This window comes from Choloepus didactylus, chromosome 13, assembly GCF_015220235.1.
Source record: "Choloepus didactylus isolate mChoDid1 chromosome 13, mChoDid1.pri, whole genome shotgun sequence".
Taxonomy (NCBI): domain Eukaryota; kingdom Metazoa; phylum Chordata; class Mammalia; order Pilosa; family Megalonychidae; genus Choloepus; species Choloepus didactylus.
In genome coordinates, this window is record NC_051319.1 from 40,744,215 (window position 1) to 40,765,450 (window position 21,236).

Sequence of the window (21,236 nt, forward strand, 5' to 3'; positions counted from 1 at the left end):
GGCCACTTTGTGCTCCTCATGCCTCTGAATCAGTAAGCAAAGAAGAGGACTATCCAGGGGAAATAGCACCGCAACTACACAATGTAGGTAAGGAAGAGTTCACCTGGAATACAGGAGATACCGTAGGGCCTCTCTTGGTAGCACCGTGCCCTGTGATTGAAGTCAACAGAAAACTGCAACAATCCAAACTAGATAGAACCACCAATGGCCCAGAAACTTCAGGAATGAAAGTTTGGGTCATTCCATCTGGCAAAGAATTATGGCCAGCTGAGGTGTTTGCTGAGGGTAAAGGTAATATAGAATTGGTAGTGGAAGAAGTAGTTATAAAAACAAGCCATGACCATGTGACCAGTTACAGAAATGAGAACTGTAATTGTTATGAACATTATTTCCTTGTTTTGTTGTAAGTTTATATTTGTACATAAAGCAAATATCTTTGCTTTCTTCCCTATCTTATCCCCTTATCATATGACATATCAACATATCAAGTTCTATTAGCTTCATGTCATACTATACAAATTAAAGGACATCAAGTTGAAGAGTGAATATTACCCAAGGATTTGCACCCCATCTTGTGGGAGAGGTAGTGAGTTTCCAGTTGTATGCAGGGCAGTTGAGTATTGTTAAGGGAAAATATAGTTATTGTTTTGATTTGAAGATTAAGTATGGTTTTAGGAGATGTATATGGCTGCCAGGTTGAAAACAGGTGGACTGTGATGGTTAAGTTCATGTGTCAACTTGGCCAGGTTATAGTGTCTAGTTGTTTGGTTAAGCAAGCACTTGCCCAATTGTTAATGTAAGTGTATTTCATGGACTTAAATCATCATTAAGTTGATTGCATCCATAGCCTGTTACATCTACAATCTAATGAGGAGATTGCCTTAAACAATGAGAATCTCATCCAATCAGAGGCTTTAAAAGGAGAAGTGATGATGTCAGCAGCAAAGAAGAGAAAAGAGAGAATTTCAATCTCTACTTCAGCCAGCCAGCATCTCCTGAGGAATCCACTGAAAATATTCATGGGAGTTCCCAGCTTGCAGCCTGCCTATGGAATTTGGACTTGCCCATCCCCACAGTCACATTTTTTAAAAAGTTTACTTTTTAATTGACACACACTTCTACAAGTACATAAATTCCGTAACATAAGAGGCCAGCAACTCTCTTTGTCAACTAAAGAGTATATATACTTAAACCTGTAATCTGGCAGTCCTAAGGATTAGTAAGTATTCCATACCCCTAGCAAAGAAAGTTCCAACTTGTCCAAACATTAGACATGAAACAACTCTTATAAAAATCTCATAATATTTACCTGATATCTACTGTCAGTTCTGTTTCCCTAGAAAACCCTTACTAATACATAGTGAATTTCCTAAAATCAAATACAAAGGAAAAATTTACAGACCTCCAGACTGAAAGAATAAGTAAGAATTAAATAAACTTAACTTCTCAACTGCAACACATTTAATTAGAAAAGAGGGAAATAATATTCATAGACTACTGGGATTAAAGGAGTTTGATTGGAAAGTATTCATTCAGTCAAAAATATTACTCAGATATTTAAGGATTCTTAGAAGATATCCTATCTGGAGAAAACCACCAATAAAATGTCATATACATTGAAATTCATTCAGAATAGAAATCTCCAAGTAGGACACTATAGAATAAAAAAAAAACAGTGGTGACAATAACTCTTGCAATGTAGAGAGTCAAGTCTAAATAGATGATGACAATGTAAATTAGAAATAATAAAATAAATTACATAAAAATTCATGAAATAGAGCAGAACAACTATATGAGAAAATAATGGTAACTGGAATTAAATATTATCAACAATCTCAGCAAAACCCAGGAATATTTGTGTATGAGGGATGAGGAGGGAGAGTTGAAAGGAAATGGGCTGAGTGGAGAAGTAAAAACATTTTTAAAGATTTCATTCAAGAAGGAGGCAAATGAATAATGAAGTGTAAGTGATTTCAAATCTTTAAAAGTTAAAATTATAATCTCCTTTGTGTTCAAAAAAATTTAAAGGGCTAAGCACAAAGAATGCTTCTGTGCTGAGTACAACAGAATGGCTCATAACACTTTTGTTTTTTTAGCCTAAAATTCATACCGTGTTACCACTAAACATAATCTTTTTCTCAAGGGAAGAATATTGGTATGGCATTCTCAGATATATGTATATATTTGTGAACAGTTTTATTGCACCTTTAGAGCAGTTGGAAAATCTTTAATGCTTTTTCCAAAATTCCCATCTGCTTCTTGTGTGGAACCACTCTTATCCTGATGAGCCTGGGAAATTTTTGCAGCTTGAATCTTTGCTGTACCTAAAAGATAGCAAATGTATTTATGGTATCACTTCAATCTTCATTTTTAAAAAAAGTTTACTTTTTAATTGACATACACTTCTACAAGTGTGTCAATTATGTAACATAAGAGGCCAGCTCCTCTCTTTGTCAAGTAAATTGTATATATACTTAAGCCTATAATATGGCAGTCCTAAGGATTAGTATTCAATACCCCTAACAAAGGAAGTTCCAACTGGTCCAAACATTAAAATGAGACAATTCTGCTGTGACCACATATTTATTCTCTCCATTTAAAATCTCACTTAATGTTTTTCTTTTCCTTTCAAATGATTCTCTTTTTCATCCTTTACATAGTAAACAAGGCAATTCTGGTACTTTTACATTATCTTTTGTTCTAACAGACTTAGATGAAATATTTCCCATGTCCCTTTGATTTCTAAAAATTGTATTGCCACTCTGAGAAAACAGTCAATATATGGAAAAATAAGGTGGGATGGCCAGAGTAGAAAAGAATCAATGAGTTTACCTACTGCTACTCTACCAAATTTTCTTTTGCCCAATTCTAAAATCAATCCTCTATCCTGTTGCCATAACAATGGAAACAGCTAAATACCTTCAGCTTGGAGAAAAATACTTCTAGAGATATATCTTTGAAGTACAAGAGAGGAATGGATATTCTTATCTATTAACCTTTTCTTTTTGAACAGACTGTACAGTATTGAAATATGGTGGAAAATGAGCATATTGCATTATGATTTTGGTGATATTGAAAAAAATAAGTACTTGCACTTTAGTCTGAAAATAATTAATATGTATGATTTAAGGGAGATTGGTTCTCAAAATTGTGACTAAATGAATACAAAGTGTTAATTTAAAAGATATTGTATCTTGTATTTAATATGTAGTGGGATTTCAGATAGAATATAAGAAAAAAATTTAGTAAGTATTTAATAATGAGTTGAATATGCACAATAGTTTTTTTGATTATTAATTGGAAATGAAGAAAATCCATAATACTAAGCTTGTTCCACAATATTTTCTAAAATAAAGATAGATTTTCAAAAGTTTATACATTTAGGCAGGCAACTAAGATTCTCTATACAACAAAGAGGTTAAATTTTCCAGAGTTGTTATTAATCATTCAGAAAGCAACACCTGGTCTGAAATTGGAGTAAAATGGGTTTTAAGGGAAAAAATGCTTACCTGGTAAATGTTTTGGAAACAAAGAAAAAGGTATTATCAAAGACCAAGCGAAGATCCAAGACATAAGAAATCCTATCCACCAGGCTCCCAGCCAGCGTGGATCATTCTCAGTGATATCAATGCTACATAATAGAAAAAAGAAATAAAAGTAAACTCCATCTTGATTAAAATTGATTATGATAATTATATACTTTATAATTCAAATGCATATAGTAGAATATTATTGTAATATCCAAAATTTCAACTGGTGCCATTGAGATGAATCAGATAACAGGTAACAGACATAAATGACAGTTATAAAAAGAATGGTTCACAAGTTATTTCAAAAATGGCAACTATGGCATAAAGGTTTAAATGATTTAATAGTAAACATAAGGATTTTGAATATTTGAAATCATATATAGGATACCTGAACACTTTATCTAACTTTGGTTACATTTGCCTCCTCTACTGTATTAAATATATCTCATCAACAAATAACTGATCTATGTTAGAAGCTCATAAACCTTGCTTCAATTATGGCATCCTTTTAAATGTAAAATTATTACAAATTTTTACTCTTAAAAAATTATTCTTAAGACTCAATTAAGAAGTGATTTATTGATAATTTTAAATAATTTTTCTCATACTTTTTACATTAATAGTCACTTTTCAAAAATACACCACTCCTGCAGCTCATCTAATTCCTTTCTTTAAAATCTCCTCTGCTTCAAGGGCTTTTTCTGCACACCTTTTTATCTAGTTTTCAAAGATTAACCTCGGATTAAGCACTCAGCCAACAAATCACATAACCATAAACACATTTTTTTAATCATTGCTCACAGGACTGTGCAGTTATAGTTCCTAGTCATTAAATGAGAAAATAAGGCCTCAACAAAGATTGGTAACTTCCCTGGACTCAAGAAAAGGTGACAGTAATTCAGTTTTTAAGAGGGAGATCTTGAAATGAAAAATACTGATTTCAATTCATGTCTTGGCCACATACCAGCTATGTGTATCATCTATCTCACAGGATTGCTGAAAGGATTAAATAAGATAACACGCAGAATGCATGTTGCTTGGCACCTTGTAGGGGACCAATAAATATTGTCTATTTTTCTCCATTGTCACAGCACAATTGAAGCAGCACAATTATGATATCCAGGTCAAAATCAGAACTACTGTAGAACTTAATCTGAAAATCATAGATCCCTGAGACTCTTCAGGCTACTACAAGCTAAATCCACTAAAAACATAACTAATTTTGATTGAATTCTTGTTTTGAACAATGAATGAGGTCCTAGATGTGTATTTTCAAAAATCTCATTGGGTGACTCTAATAAGCATCCTTATTTATAAATAAATGCATTGTGCTAAGAAATGATATGGCAATGATTTATGAAACAAAACAGCTAAAATAAGATAATAAATAAAAATTGTATGTATTCAAGCTTTGTTTCCTGAAAAATCCCTCATACTATCCTAAGGAAATATTGTGAAAATGTTCAGTCAATGATGTTAGTATTGTTAAAATAAAAATAAATTTAGATAAAACAAAAATGGATATTGTCTTGCCTTTGTCCCATAGAAACATCAATATACAAGGTTAGCAGTTGTCCTCCCATTACATAGCCAATTGCAGGGCCTAAAATTGACATAGAATAGCCAATTCCTAGAGGAAGAACAAAGAAATTGAAAAAGGTCATGTACAGCTTTGCTTTGAATGTATAACAATAGTGCAGGAGAAATATTTTTGCTGTAGGAAAATCTAAATGATTAAATTACATCAAAATTATACATACATTCACTAAAAATTACCAATCGGTATTGTGGTCAAGACAAGGTGCTTAAAATATATAATTCATTGTAGAAACCTTTAGACTTCAATAACAATTGCAATAAATCCAATAGTTCTAAATCAACGGAGAGTTATATTAATTGTTGGTAGGCATAGTGTATCTACCATTATCATTATGGATAACGATAATGTTTACAATTCTCATGGAAGAAAACAATATGAAGTCAGAAGCCTTTGCCACCCTGCACACGCTCAAAAAAGCTATTCTTTATTTTACAATACAGCAGCTGATTTCAACCTGAATTGTCTGACTAATCTGTTTCTTAAAAATAATACTAAAAAAAATTATGGATAAATGTACATGATTGAAAAATGCTGGAAATTTTTGGTTCTCAAATTATCATTAGTGATAGACCTTTTTATTATTTTTAAATTTCCAATGGGTTTAGACTGATATTTTGTTGATATTAGTTGATTCCAGAAGAAGAAACTCAGAAACAAAACAATCCTTTGCTAGTCTCTAAGAAGTAGGAAAAGAAAAGTTGGAATTCAGTGTTCCTAACATGGATTCCATCTTGTAGACTTAACCTTCTATGTTTTAGGTTGGCACCATAGAGGACTATACTCTAAAAGTAGGCTAAATTAGAAGGAGACTTGCCCATGGAGTGACTGCAGACTAGTTTCAAATAATCTCAGTCCCTGAAATTAGATAAAGAAGGGTGTCCCCAGGCACCTGGGAAGTAAACAGAAGACACATAAATCCTCTCTAGAGGAAAATGTTATACAAAGCTCCAAATTATTTCTAAAATGTTTTAAAAATAATGTCAGATATGATTTTTAAAAAAATAACAGTCTCGTGAAGAGATGAAACAAAATGAGCAAGAACTAATGGAATAAATAAAAATAAAACAGAAAGAAGCCAAATTCAAATATTGAAATTATCAGACCCATATTTTAAAATAACTAAGATTACTATGTATAAGGGTATTTAAAAATAAAAATAAAATTGAATTTTGAAAAGATTGAAGATTTGTCAGAGTCTAGAAAACTATTAAAACACACAAATAGTCTAGAACTATAAAATACAGTGGTCAAAATTTAAGCAAATGGGAGTTACAGCAAATTACCTGCAGCTGAAGGAAGAATTATTAAACTGGAAGACAGAGCATTAGTAAATATTTAGCATGAAGCACAGAATAAACAAAGGATAGAAAATAAGGAAAAGAGGGAAAAGACATACAGGATACATAAAAAAATATTCTGGCATACATGCAATTGGGACTCCAGAGAAGAGCAGATGTCATATTTGAGGGAATTTCTCAAAACCAATTAAAAATAAGGAACATATTCAGAAAGTCATATAAATCTGAAGCAGGTAAATAAAAGGAATTGTGCATCTAGGCACATCATAGTAAAATTTCAGAAATTCAAATATTACCTTCAAAGAATCATAATATGAATTGCATATGACATCTCAACAGAAACAATAGAAGTGAGAAGATAATAGAATAATATTTTTATGGACTAGAAGAAAATCAATGTAGTCTATTCACAGTGAACTATTCATCAAGTAAAATGGTTTAAAACTCATTTTTAGATGAACAAAATCCAAAAGAATTCATCATAAGCAAACTGCTCCAGGAAATTAACTCAAGACTCATCTTCAGGTAAAAGGAAAATTATTCTAAATTGAAGCTTAGAGGTGCAGTAAGGAAAGAGCGATGAAAAGGTAAATATGTTGATAAATAGGGATGAATACTTTTAAATAAAACAGTAATAATAATTATTTAAGAAACAAATAAATAGGGGACTAATGTATATAAAAACAATTGAATAAACATGGGGAAGGGGACAAATGAAGTTAAAGTTTCTAAGGCCATTGAGATAATTAAGAAAATGGTGAAAGTACCAACTAACATTAGAATTTTATAATCAAGTTTGTATGTGGGGTAATTAGAATAGTAGAAGAGTGTATACCATGAAAAATTTAAATGCAAAATATAAGTAAATGAATTAAAAGTTCAATTTAAAAGACAAAAGTTTATCAACCCAAGGAAAGCATGAAGGACAAAGATACGAGGTGTAGGTGACAAGGAAAATGTGAGGATAGGGATGCTATGCTAGCCACTTATTTTCTTATACCTTCTAATATGTAGCAAATTTTGACTATTGTTTTCATTTAGCCTGTTTTTGCCTTGCTATGCTCCATATAGAGCACTGCATGCTACCAGTGATAGTTGCTATTTTAAAGGAATAAAGGAATGGAAAAGGAGTTTGGAAATGGGGAAATAAACAAGTAAAGAAAGCATCAGATAGTGGTGATGTTGGCACAACGTTGTGATGTAAAGAAAGCATCAGATAGTGGTGATGGTGGCACTGAATTACATAATTAAAAGGGGATAAAATGGGAAATTTTAGGTCAACTATATGTTACCCTATAAAAAATTTAAGAAAACAACAACATAGAACTGTACAACGCAAAGACTGTGCCCTGATGTAAACTATGGACTATTGGTAATAGTGTAATTATAATAACATTGTTTCATCAGTTGTAACAAAGCTAACACACTAATGCAAAATGTTAATAATGGAGAAAACTGAGTGTGGGAGAGTGGTGGTACATGGAAACTCTGTACTATCTTCATGATTTTTCTGTAAACCTAAAATTGCTCAATTTTTTTAAAAAAAGCATAATACAGGAAGCATAATCATACAATGAAAAATATTGGTAACTGAAATTAGAAAAATAATATATGATACTTTAATTAAGAGAAGTATTCATACATTCCTTAATAGAGAAACGAAAGTATTGAAATTTAATTTCCCAGTTTTACTACTTTTGCCCTTTTTATTTACTCTCAAAAATTAACATTCTACAAATCCTACTGTGCAGAAAAGAGTTAACTAGCAGGTATGACACTGCTATCCTTTGAAAGGTCTGCTTGTAAGGTCAGTCCTTGACTGGCATCAGTGAATTTGGATGTCGTGCAGGGTTCTACCATTCCCTAATGGTAAGGATGGGTCACTGTGGCTAAACTCATTGTACAATGTAGTTTATGCTAAACACCATGCTTTCCTACTAGGAGTCTAGAACTTTGGTGTTTGCTAGGTGGAGGATGCCCACTTCACCAACTCCCAGTAAAAACCAGGACACTGCCTCTAGTAAGACAATATTTTACATGTGTGGTTTTTCTTAGGAAAACCAGAAATAACTTCACCCCAAGTGCTTCTTCCCTTTGTTGATTTTGTTTTGTATCTTTTTGCTGTAATTAATGGTAGCCATTAATGTGATTATATGTTGAGTTTTCTGAGTCCTCCTAGTGAATTATCAAAATTCAGGATGGTTTGGGAGACTCCCAACACACCTACTCTGTTTAATTTTTTTAATCCCTATTTTTACGTGTCACTAAAATATAAAGATTAAAACTATATTCTGAGAGGTATTGACCAGAAGGAGACTTTGGTGTAGAAATCTACTGAACATAAGTATTAGCTAACTGAAATAAAGGAATTGTTAAATTAGTAACTGTGGGAGATATTGTACAGGTCAGCCAGAACCTGTGAAGACCTTGTTGAGAAACTAAAGCTAAATGAGTACAGAAAACAGGCAGAAATGTAGTGGTTTCCATAGTAGGGATGTGCCCACATAGATTTAGTAGTCTCTGTAAGGGCTGCTCTGAACACACTTGACTTCCTGTTACCATGTCAATGAGTCCTCTCTGTCAAGATAATAGAATGATAAAGAGAAAACACATGTGGGAAATACGTTGTACAAAAATTCAAAGTAAAGCCATGCATAGTCCAGTTAGCTGTACCCTGGTGAAATATCCAGGAAAGAATTTAAGAGTAACTTATGCTACCAAGAATTAGATCACAAAGGAAATATTGAGTCATTAGAAAGGGTTAACTTGAGATGAAAGACTTCATAGAGTTTCCGGCTAATGGCTTACAGTTTCTTAGGTTTCCTCTAGTTAAGTCCATATAGGATGCAAAATGTTACAGTGAACAGCATAGCTCATGCTCTTCACACCCTATATAATTTATTATGGGATTAGAGCATCTAGGCAGTCTGCCACTTGGATGGCTCTTCCCTTCCAGAAAGGTTGGCATAGCCCAGAGTAGGACAGAGAGCAGGTTGTCAACAAAAATCATTACTACCTTCAATTAAAGGACTTGATATGCCAGAAAATAATTAAACAGATGAAAGTAGTACTGCATTTAGCTAGAGGAAATATGTATGACATTACAACTAACTTTTCAGTAAGTGTATGTTAATATGTTGCTTAAAAATTAACCAAAAAATAAGACAAAATGATATCGAGACATTTATACTAGAGTTCAAACTTACCTATAAAGAGAGAAGATTTGTGTGTGGACACAGAGTCATCAATAAATGCTGTTCCTAGGGTATAGAGAGGAGTACCTCCTGTTCCCAGCAGTAATTGTCCCAAGATGAAGACATACAAGTAGTTAGAAAGTGAAGAAGTTGAAGACGTACAACTGGTGCTATTCCTTGTTGTTAAACAAGTATCTTTAGAAAAAAATATAATAAAATTGTGAATTTATAAAAAAACTTACCTAATAATTTAAATATCCATCTTACAAATTATACTTTCAAAACAAAAACTTATTATTCTTCTTCCAATCAGTTCACTTCGATCACGTTTTAACCATTTTGAAATACATATATTACTAAAGAAAATTTATAAAAAATGCCAAGTCAGAATTTAGAAAATATAGAACAAACCTTAAAAACATTATTTTAGAACCAAAATTAACAAATTTTCAAGTAAACTAAACTCGGTAAAATTGAAGCAAGTGGTGCCAAGAAATGGTAGTGTTTTAGGTTAGGAATAATAAAACTAGCCTGCATTTTTTTTAAAGACATAGATACAAATGGCCACCATATTGAATTTATCAATCCACACCTTAACCACATTTAAAAAGTGTTCTTGTCTGGGGTATGGTAGGAACATGCTGGAAGCAATGTAGTTATTTTAGGTTATTTGTTTTTTCTCATTCCTTTGTTTTGGTTTTGTTTGAAATTTTTTTATTGTTTGTTTTTAAATTTTTTCAAAAAGGTAAAAAAAAAAAAAAACAATTGAACATGAAAGTAACGGGGTTGTGCTCAAAGTCAGAAGTAGAAGTGTAATTAATTGCTAGGGTTCACTTTCTGGGACTGTTTAATTGTAACACAGATAAAATGGCTGGCCTTATTCTAGATCAAGCATCAATGTGATTGGCTTGAGTTCATATATCAAAATAGTCCTTAACTTCACACTGTGCCTTTAAATAATTACCCCAAAATGTACTGTCATCTATACTTAAGATGACACAATTTCAACAAACTTTGATTCAAACACAATGCTTCCATTTTTAAAAGGGTCACACCTACTAACTACCATCATTAGAATTTGGTACAAATTACAACTGACCTGGCCCAGTTTATGTCTTTTGAAAATATTCACAGTAAGGGATATTGATAGATCCTGCCCAATTCTTATGAGTTATAGTATCTTATTCTAAACATGATGTTAAGATTATTGTACACTTCATTTTCCTCTAAAACTCTGCAAGCCCTAACATTTAAAAACTAATCTTCTTCTAATTGAATGGCATTGTTCTGTTATATGCAGCAAATAAATGATCTTTTTTACTAAAAATAGAGAAAAAGTGTTCTTGCAGTATAAGACATTTTGACCAAAATTTAATTCTCAATATTCACTACAAAGTTTTAAAAACTTTTTTTACAACTCAAAACTTTTTATTAAATTTCTTTTTTGAAAACAATCTCTGAGTCTATAGGAAATTCTTTTGAATATCAAAGAAAAAAATGGTTTTCTTGTAAGATTAGATCAAAACCTTTTTAAAGCCATATTCAAGAAAAAGACTGGACACTATAGTAAAATCCCTATTTCCTAAACCCATCTGTTAATATTAATGAACTGTTAAAAATAAGATCCCAGGACTCTCACTTTGAATTTGGTATAAAACCCAGGAATCTGCATTTTAACAACTGCCCCAGTAATTCTATACCCATTACCTTGATATCAGATCAAGATTTATTGTTTTCCAATGGATGAATTAAGTGAGTCTTCCAAATCATCAACCCAAATTTTTTTAATTGATATTTTATTATTCATTGAAATAAAATTAAGTTCATGGTCATCAAGTTTCCAGATGTCAATTCTATGCACAAAACTATGTATTTTTAAATTTCAAATTTAAGACATATTCTCCAATATTGAATATGGTTTGTTATAAGAGTTTGATGATTATTTTGGTGGGTAATTTGTATTTATAATTGGGCTGGGTTCACTTTATTTAAGTTATTTCTCTGGACTTTATTTAAGTTACTTCTTTGCTTTATTTAAGGCATTTGAATTGTAACTCCTGTTTCAAAATTCACTTTCCTTAAAGTAGTAAATTAGACTAACAACTTTTTATTATTTGATACATTACAAAGTTGAACATACCTACATATATGCCTTGTTTTATTATTTTTTCCAATTTTTTAAATAGGTAAATTACTTATTTTTTATCATAGATAAATAATTTTTGTGGCAATCTGGCAGGCATTTTGATAATAAGCATTCTTTTGGGTTTTGGCATCTGCTTTTCTTTTTCAGAGGAGGAAATCCATGAGGTTTCAACATGCTTGTTTAAGTAATTTCTAATAGCACAAAAGAATATCAAAAGAAAAATAAAACTCTCCTTTACCTCTGCCTCTCTCCACTTTATCATCCCTATTAACAATTTTTTTTAATTTTTCAGACAATGTCTCACAACTCATATGTTGCTTATCTGTTTTCATTTTTATACAAGTACGATCTTACTAAATGTGATGGTTAAGTTTATGTGGCAACTTGGCTAGATTATGGTGTCCTGTTGTTTGGTCAAGGAAGCACTGGCTTGATTGTTACTGTGTGGATATTTTGTGGATTTAAATCTTCAGTAAGTTGATTGCATCTATGGCTGCTCACATCTATGATTCACTGAGGAGATTGCCTTCAAGAATGAAAAGAGTCTCATGCAATCAGTTGAAGGTCTTAAAGGAGAAGTGATGATTTCAGCAGTTAGAAGGGGTTTCCCAAACCATCTTCTCTTGGAGAATTCATTGAAAACCTTAATGGGAGTCCCCAGCTTGTGGTCTGCCCTATGGAATGTGGACTTGCCTGTCACCACAGTCATGTGAGCCAATTCCTATAATAAATCCCATATTTACACATATAAATATTTACAGATATATGTCCTGTTGGTTCTGTTTCCCTAGAGAATCCTGACTATTCAACAACATCAATGTTCACTAATTACGTCATGGACATCTTTGATGTTAGCACTTAAAACTGTATTTAAATTTCTTTGCTAGCAACTGTTCCATAACACAAATGTTTTATAATTTATTTAACTAGGTAATGATACATATTTACTGTATACTATATATAGTTGATAACAACTATTATATAATATATATTTAGATAATTGGTTACTCCTATTACAATGCTCTGATGAATATTTTTGTAAGTCTATATTTACATATTTGTGCAAGTATATTTGTAGGATAGTTTCCAAAAAGTGGACTGGCTAGGTCAAAGGGTATAAATACTTATTTTTGATATTACCAAATTTTCTTATCAAAAAGTTATACAAATATGCTGTTCCACCAACAGTGCAACACTTTTCATAATGAAAATAAATCACTACCAATCTCATTAGTAATACATATATACACACACACACATATATATATATATATAATTTTTCATTTCAATTTCTAAATGATCCCTGAAATTAAGCATTTTTCCGTATGTTTATTGGCCACTTGCATTTTTTTCTGTGAACTCTTTAAATTTATTTCATAGGTTCTGAGTTTGATGTCTTACTTAGAAAAGTCTTTCCCACTCCATGATTACATATAAATTAACCATGGTTTTATCCTAGCATTTTTATTACTTTATTTTAAAGTATAATAAATTTTATACTTCTACCTATAGTATATTTTAGTGGAAGAAGACAGGGATCCAGCATTTTGTTGGATTAATCGAAGACAGCATCTTTTCTGAAAAACACTCATGACTTACTAAATTTTCTATGTGCAGTTCTATTTCTGGATGTTCTGTTTTATGGCACTAATCTTTATAGTCCTTCTCTTGCAGAAATCTCTTGCAATTACTTCAGCTGTCTAAGATTTGAAGGCATCAATATCTCAGACTGTCTGTAACCTATTTTATATTACTGAGTGAGAAGTTGTGTAACAGTTAACAATTCATCTTATTTTGTCATTTTTTCCCAATTAACAAAGTCTAAGATTTATTTATGAAATCTACTATATTCCAACACATTATTCTCTCTATATTATTTCCTATGTAAATCATTTATTTTAATTATTTCTTATTTAGGTCTTCATATACCAAAAAACAACTCTATGCTTTACATAAGAGACACACTTAAAAAATAAGACTCTAGAAAGCTTGAATAAAAATGGATATAGTAAGTATGTATATCAGAAAATCACAACCAAACAAAAATTAGGAGTCTTGATCTTGATAACCAGAAAAAGTAGATTTCAGGTAAAAAAAAATATTAAAACAAGCAATGATAAAATTTACACCTCACAAAAAGGATATGAAAGTAATACAAGTAAACCAAATGAGGTCTTCTGGTTTTAGGGCTAACATTTAAAAAGCTTGGAAATCATCACTCCCATGCTGAAAGAAAAAGCTGAACAAACTGAAAATCAACAATGTTTCTCAGACTCATCAGAGAAACTAGATTGTGGGACAAACCACTACCCCGAAATCAGGAGGGACAGATGAATCTAGACAATCAAAGAAGAGATCTGCTTACTTGGAAAAAAGCCATTGGAGCCATTAACTGGTAATTTTGATGAATTGCTGGGGGATTGATATGGACTAGCATGAAAGTGAAAATCTCCTGGGAGTCCACAGTCTTGGGACTATACCCACTTTCATGGATTTTACCTCCAGAAATCCCACCAGGTTCTCATGATGAAGAGCCAAGAAAGAGCTTCTCTAGCTCTGGCAGAGGAAAGGAAAAAGAGTAACTATTATGAAATACACCAAAGCATTCTCCATTATAAAGGCTTTCTCTTCAGGGAGTAAAACTTTACCAGAGCCTTAACCTACCTTGGGGGAAGGTGTTTCTACTACTCTAGCACCATCCAGGCTTCCTGTCTCACCTAAGTGGAGTGGGGGAACAAAAGCTAAGAAAAACCCATGAAGATCACAGCCCAGGGACACAGGTCCACTAAAGATGGAGATTTTGTCATAAGATTATAGAACACTTCCCTTCTCCATCACCTTACCACCACACCAACAGAGCTACTGTATAGCAATAGATTAGAGCTGAAATTGCTGCAAGACACAGACTCCATATGAGACTTTCTCAGGAAAGTCCCAGGTCAACAAGGGAGACAGAAAAGGACCTTAAAAGAACGTGAAGCCTCTGGCAACTACAATTACAGCAAATATTAAATAAAGCCCAACCCCTAGCCATATAAACATAAAATCTCATATTTCTTAAGATAACAATTACCCTATATATCATCTCCAGCTTTGAATAAAAAATTACAAGGCATGCTGAAATACAGAAATAAAAATCTGAAGAGACAAAACAGGCATCAGAACCAGATTCAGATATGACACAGATTTTACAATTACTAGAGAAGAAATTAAAAATAACTAAGATAAATATGTTAAGGGCTCTAATGGAAAAAGTAGGCAATATGCTAGAACCGATGGGTGATATAAGCAGGGAGGTGGAAACTCGAAAATTCAAAGAAAATGCTAGAAATCAAAAACACCTTTGGAGAAATGAAGAATGCCTGTAATGGGGTTATCAGGAGACTGTGCATGGCCATGGGAAGAATCAGTGATCTTGAAGATATGTCAATAGAAACTTCCCAAACTGGAAAGCATAGAATGATAAAAGAAAGACAGAATATCCAAGACAAGGAGGACAATTTCAAAAAGTCTAGCATATGCGTAGGGTAATAACAGAGTGAGAGAAAAAGAAGAAAGGAGCAGAATTGTTTGAAGTAATAATGGCTGAGTATTTTCAAAAAATAATTTCAGATACCAAAGGACATATCCAGGAATGTTAGGGAACCCCAGGCAAAACAAATATGAAAAAAAAAAAAAAAGAATACCTTGGAAAGTCTGAATCAAACTACAGAAAACCAAAGATGAAGAGAATCTTGGAAGAAACCAGAAAAAAATCAACTTGCATAGAAAGGAACAAGAATAACAACTTCATTGGACTTCTCTTTAAAAACCATGTAAGCAAGAAGAGAATGGAGTGAAATATGCAAGTGGTTGAAAGAATAAAAACCAAACTAAAATTCTATATCTTTCAAAAATATAGGAGAGGTAAGGATTTTCTCAGGCAAAAACAAACAAACAAAAACAAAAACCTGAAACAATCACCACCAGAAGACCTGCACAGCAAGAAATGTTAAAAAAAAAAAAAAAAAAAAAAAAAAGGTCTTCAAGGAGAAAGCAACTGATAGAGATCAGGAACTCAGAAACATGTAAGAAAGGAAGTGCTTTCAAGAAGGAATAAATGAAGGCAAAATAAAATCTTTGTCTTATTCTTATTCAATCAAAAATATATTTGTTTAAAGTAAAAATATTAACAATGTATTGGGTGATTATAGCATATGAATAAGTGAAATGAATGATGGTGATGACCTAAGGAATTGGAGGGAGGAATTGGAGATATTCTGTTAAAAGGTACCAACACTAAAAATGAGGCAGTATTGTGTTATTTGAGGGTGAACTTAGATTAGTTTAAAAAGTGTATTGCAAATGCTAGGGCAACCACTAGAAAAATTTCATTAAAAAGATATATATGCTAAGAGCAGAGATAAAATGAAATCACATAAAATGCTCAATTAAAACCAGAGAATGCAGGAAAAGAGAAGAAAAGGAAAAAGAACAAATACAAAGTAGTTATTACCATGGTAAATACTAATACAACTATAACAATAAAGATTCTAAGTATGTATGATATAAATACACCAATTAAAATTCAGAGATTGTTAGTTGATAAAAAATGAGACACCTTTATATGTTGTCTACAAGGAACCTATTTTAAATATAAAGATTCAGTACGTTAAAAGTAAAGGTGTGCAGAAAGATATACCATACTAATACTAATGAAAGAAGGCTGGAATAGCTACATTAATTTTCAAAAAAGCACACTTCAGTACATGGAAAATTATTAGGGATAAAGAGGGACTCTATATAATTATATTTATATATATATATATATATATATACACACACATATATATACATATATCCAAGATAAACTAACAATCCTAAATGTTTATGGAACTAACAATAGCAGGGATAAAGAGGGACATTATATAATTATGTAACTATATATAAACATATATTTATAAAACTTTATATATATCTCCAAAAAAACTCAATCCTAAACATGTGTGGAACTAACAATAGAACTTCAAAATACATGAGACAAAGCAGATAGAAATACATGGATAAATGGACAAATTCACTATTACACTTAGAGACTTCAACAACACTCTTTCAGAAGTTGATAGATCAAGCAGGAAGAAAATCTGTAAGATACGGTTGATCTGAACAGTACAATCAATCAAAAAGATTTAATTGACATTTACAGAATACTTCATTTAACAACAGCAGAATACACATTCTTCTCATGCTTGCTTTGGCATTCACCAAAATAGACCACAATCCTGGGCTATAAAATACCCTAACAATTTTAAAAGACTGGAACTCACACAAAGTATGTTCTCAGATCACAATGGAATTAAACTAGAAATCAGTAACAGATAGATAGAAATCTCCAAAATATTTCAAGATTAAACAAAAAACACACACACTTGTAAATAACACATGGAACAAAGAATTCTCAAGAGAAATTGAAAAAAGAAATTTGAACTAAATGAAAATGAAAATTATTGAAATTTGGGGGATGCAGTAAAAGCAGTGTTTAGAGGGAAATTTATAATGTTAAATGCATTTGTTTATGAAAGAAGATCTAAAATCAATAATCTAAGTTTCCACTTATGCAAATTAGAGAAATATCAATTTAAGCCTAATGCAAGCAGAAAAACTTAGAAAAATTAGAGTAGAAATCAATGAAAATGAAATCAATGGACAGAAGGAGATGGTGGCATAGAGAGGAGTGGAAGTTAGTTAGTCCCCCTGGAATAACCAATAAACAACCAGGAACAACTAGTTAATAATTTGGAATAACAGCTGGGGGAAAATCATGACTGGCCACACATCATAGTCTCACCTGGATTGGGAGAAATGCCTGAGATTGCAGCATAAAATCTGTAAGTAAACACTGTGGATCTGAGCTGGGATCCCCTCCCCCAACAGCTGGAACTGCAAAGCCTCACTGTAATAGACAGCAGAACTCTCTGAACAAGCAAATATACCTCAGCCCAGCTCCAACTGAGGTTTTAATTAACAAACATGGACTGCTCAATACAAGCTATGAATCCCCAATAAGCAGACAGAGGCTTTTGGTGACAGCTGACCTTGGAGAGCCAGAGCACCTCTCTGGGAGGGAGGGGGAGCCCAGAGGACCAGGTGCTGTCACTGACTGATGGGTGAAAATGACCGGGGCCACAGACTGACCCTGAAGGGGGGCTTTCTGTCCCTTTTTTGCCTCAGTCAAGAAAGCCTCAGCCGTTTTCAGGTCCCAGCACTCTGACCCAGACAAGGGTGGAGATAGCAGAGTCAGAGAGACTATTCAAATGCAAATAACCTCTCCCTAGGGGGTGTATCTTCCCTACAAGGAAGAAGGTGGTGCCAAGCTCTACTACCCATCTTCCATTCAAACACAGACCCCAGAACCTGGGGGAAAACAGCCACAGGCCGTACCTTCTTACACCAGTTTGGAGCTACAGGCTGACAGGTGCCACCTGCTGGGCAGAAAATCACAGTGACTTGATGCCTCACAGGGTGTGCCAAACCCCTAAAACACACCCTCAGGGAAATGTGATACTTAATATTGCCTCCTACTGAGACCTGAGCCCATTCTGGTCTGGGAAAACCTGATTGGGGTAACCAAGGAAACCAGATGCCTAGACAACAGAAAACTACAACCTACACTACAATAAACAAAATTACGGCCCAGTCAAAGAAACAAACTTACACTTCAACTGAGATACAGGAATTGAAACAACTAATGCTAAATCAATTCAAAAAGCTTAGGGAAGATATGGCAAAAGACATGAAGTACATAATGAAAACACTGGGTATATAGAAGGTAGAAATTGAAAGTTCAAAAAAACAACTGCAGAATCAATGGAAATGAAAGACACAACAGAAAAAATAAAAGACACAATGGAGACATACAACAGCAGATCTCAAGAGGCAGAAGAAAGCACTCAGGAACTGGATAACAAAACACCTGAAAGCCTACACACAAAAGAACAGATAGAGAAAAGAATGGAAAAATATGAGCAATGTCTCCAGGAACTGAATGACAACACAAAATACAGGAATGTATGTGTCATGGATGTCCCAGAACAAGAAAAGAAGGGAAAGGGGGCAGAAGCAATAATAGAGGAAATAATCAATGAAAATTTCTCATCTTTTATGAAAGACATAAAATTACAGATCCAAGAAGTGCAGTGTACTGCAAACAGAATAGATCTGAATAGACCTATGGCAAGACACTTAATAATCAGATTATCAAATGTCAAAGATAAAGAGAAAATCCTGAAAGCAGCAAGAGAAAAGTGATCCCATCACATACAAAGGAAGGTTGATAAGACTGTGTGGATTTCTCAGTAGAAACCATGGAGGTAAGAAGGAAGTGGGGTGATATATTTAAGATACTTAAAGAAAAACACCACCAGCCAAGAATCCTATATCCAGCAAAATTGTCCTTCACATATGAGGGAGGCCTTAAAATATTCTATGACAAACAGACAATGAGAGAGTTTGTGAACAATATACCTGTTCTACAGGAAATATTAAAGGGAGCACTACAGACAGATAGGAAAATACAGGACTGAGAGCTTTGGAACACAATTTTGGTTGATAGTAGCACAGCAATGTAAGTACAGTGAACAAAGATAAATGTGAGTGTGGTTGAAAGAGGAATACAGTCAATGGAAACTAGAGACTATAATTAAGAGAAACATTTTATTATGCTTCCTTTAATGTAACAAAGGCAATATAGCAAAGCAAATGCATATAAGAGGGAGACATAAGGGAGGGTTATGGGACTTCTTGGCATTGGTGAAGTTGTCTGACTCTTTACTCTACTTTAGTTTAATGCTGTCTTTCCTTTTGTTGCTTCCTAGCTCTCATGTTTTTATTTTTCTTTCTTTTTTCTTTTTCTTTTGTCTCTCTACCTTCTTTGACTCCTCCTCCTTCTTTGTGGAAGAAATGGTGATGTCCTTATGTAGATAGTGGTGATGGTGCTGAATACATAAATATGTGACTATACAGGGAACCATCAATTGTTTACTTAGGATGCAATGTATGGTGTGTGAACAAATCCATCTTAAAAAAATGGGTTGATGAAGAAACCTTGAGGGCACTATATTGAGTGAAATAAGACAGACCCATAAGGAAAAATATTGCAAGGTCTCACTGATATGAACTAATTATAATATGTAAACTCACAGACATGAAATATAAGTTACCAGATACAGAATGAGGCTAAAGAATGAGGAGCAGTTGCTTATTATGAGCAGAAAAATGGTGAACTTAAATGTTTGGAAATGGACAGAGGTGATGGTAGCACATTGTGAGAATAACTAACAGACTGAATGGTCTGTGAATGTGGTGGAAAGTCGAAGCTCAGAGTCACGTATGTCACCAGAAGGAAAGTTAGAGGTCAAAAGATAGGAATATATAAAACTGTGAATCTTATGGTGGACAATGTCTGTGATTAACTGTACAAATATTTAGAAATTTCTTTCATGAACTAGAACAAATGTATGACACTATAACTAGAAGTTAATAATAAAGGGCATATAGGAAAAAAATGTACTACAGTTAGTAGTATTTTAATGTTCTTTCATCAACCATAACAAATGCACTATACCAATTCTATGAATCAATACTGGAGGGGGAGTGGTTACAGGTATGAGAGGATTTGAGTTTCCTTTTTTTTTTTTTGTCTTTATTTCTTTTCTGCAGTAATGAAAATGTTCTAAAAACTGAAAAAAAATTAATTGTGGTGATGGATGCACAGCTGTATGATGGTGCCATGGGCAATTGATTGTACACTTTAGATCTCTGGATAATTGTATGGTATGTGAACAATCTCAATTAAAAAAATAGAAAAAAAAAGAAATCATTGATGTCAAAAGGTTCTTTGAAAAGAATCAATAAAATTAATAAAACTCTAGGCAGGCTAACTAAGAAAAAAAGGGAGAATATATAATTTGCCGTTATCAGAAATAAGTAAAGGGGCCATCACAACTAATCCTCTGGACGTTAAAAGGATAATAAAGGGCCCAGCTCATTAAGAAGATAACTGGTGGGACCAGAGATGCTCCTGCTTTCCATCCAATGAGAAACTAAGGTGGCATGGTGAGTCCACTGGAAGGTGAGGCCAGGCAGCAATGAATGTGAATCATGAGGTTAACCTCTTGGTGGAGGAAATTCATTGCTTGGGCTCAAAAATTATTAGCTGTAAAACCGTGGCTTCACCATTCTCAAGTGAAACTGGTGCCTGTTAACTACCTTGGCCATCCCAGGAACCAGACAGGAAATGGTCTCCATGGACAATGGGAATCAGCAAGATCAAACCTCCCAAACACTGGATGGGCCCAGAATCTTACCAAAAACTTTATATTCTCAAAATATTCATGTGAACATATAACCAATCTGAAACTACTCTTTAAAAAGAAAAACCCACCAGATAAGTAATGATTGAATCTTGGAGTCTTAGCCTGACTATTTACC

The 21,236-nt window shown here is 33.1% G+C and overlaps 1 protein-coding gene across 1 annotated transcript in view; it reads right to left on the reverse strand.

Moving 5' to 3' along the window:
* SLCO4C1 (solute carrier organic anion transporter family member 4C1) overlaps positions 1–21,236 on the reverse strand; it is a 105,736-nt gene that overhangs the window by 23,633 nt on the left and 60,867 nt on the right. Inside the window, 4 exon segments of the mRNA XM_037801802.1 lie at positions 2,206–2,324; positions 3,510–3,631; positions 5,064–5,160; positions 9,635–9,817. Coding sequence (XP_037657730.1) covers positions 2,206–2,324; positions 3,510–3,631; positions 5,064–5,160; positions 9,635–9,817 — 521 coding nt within the window.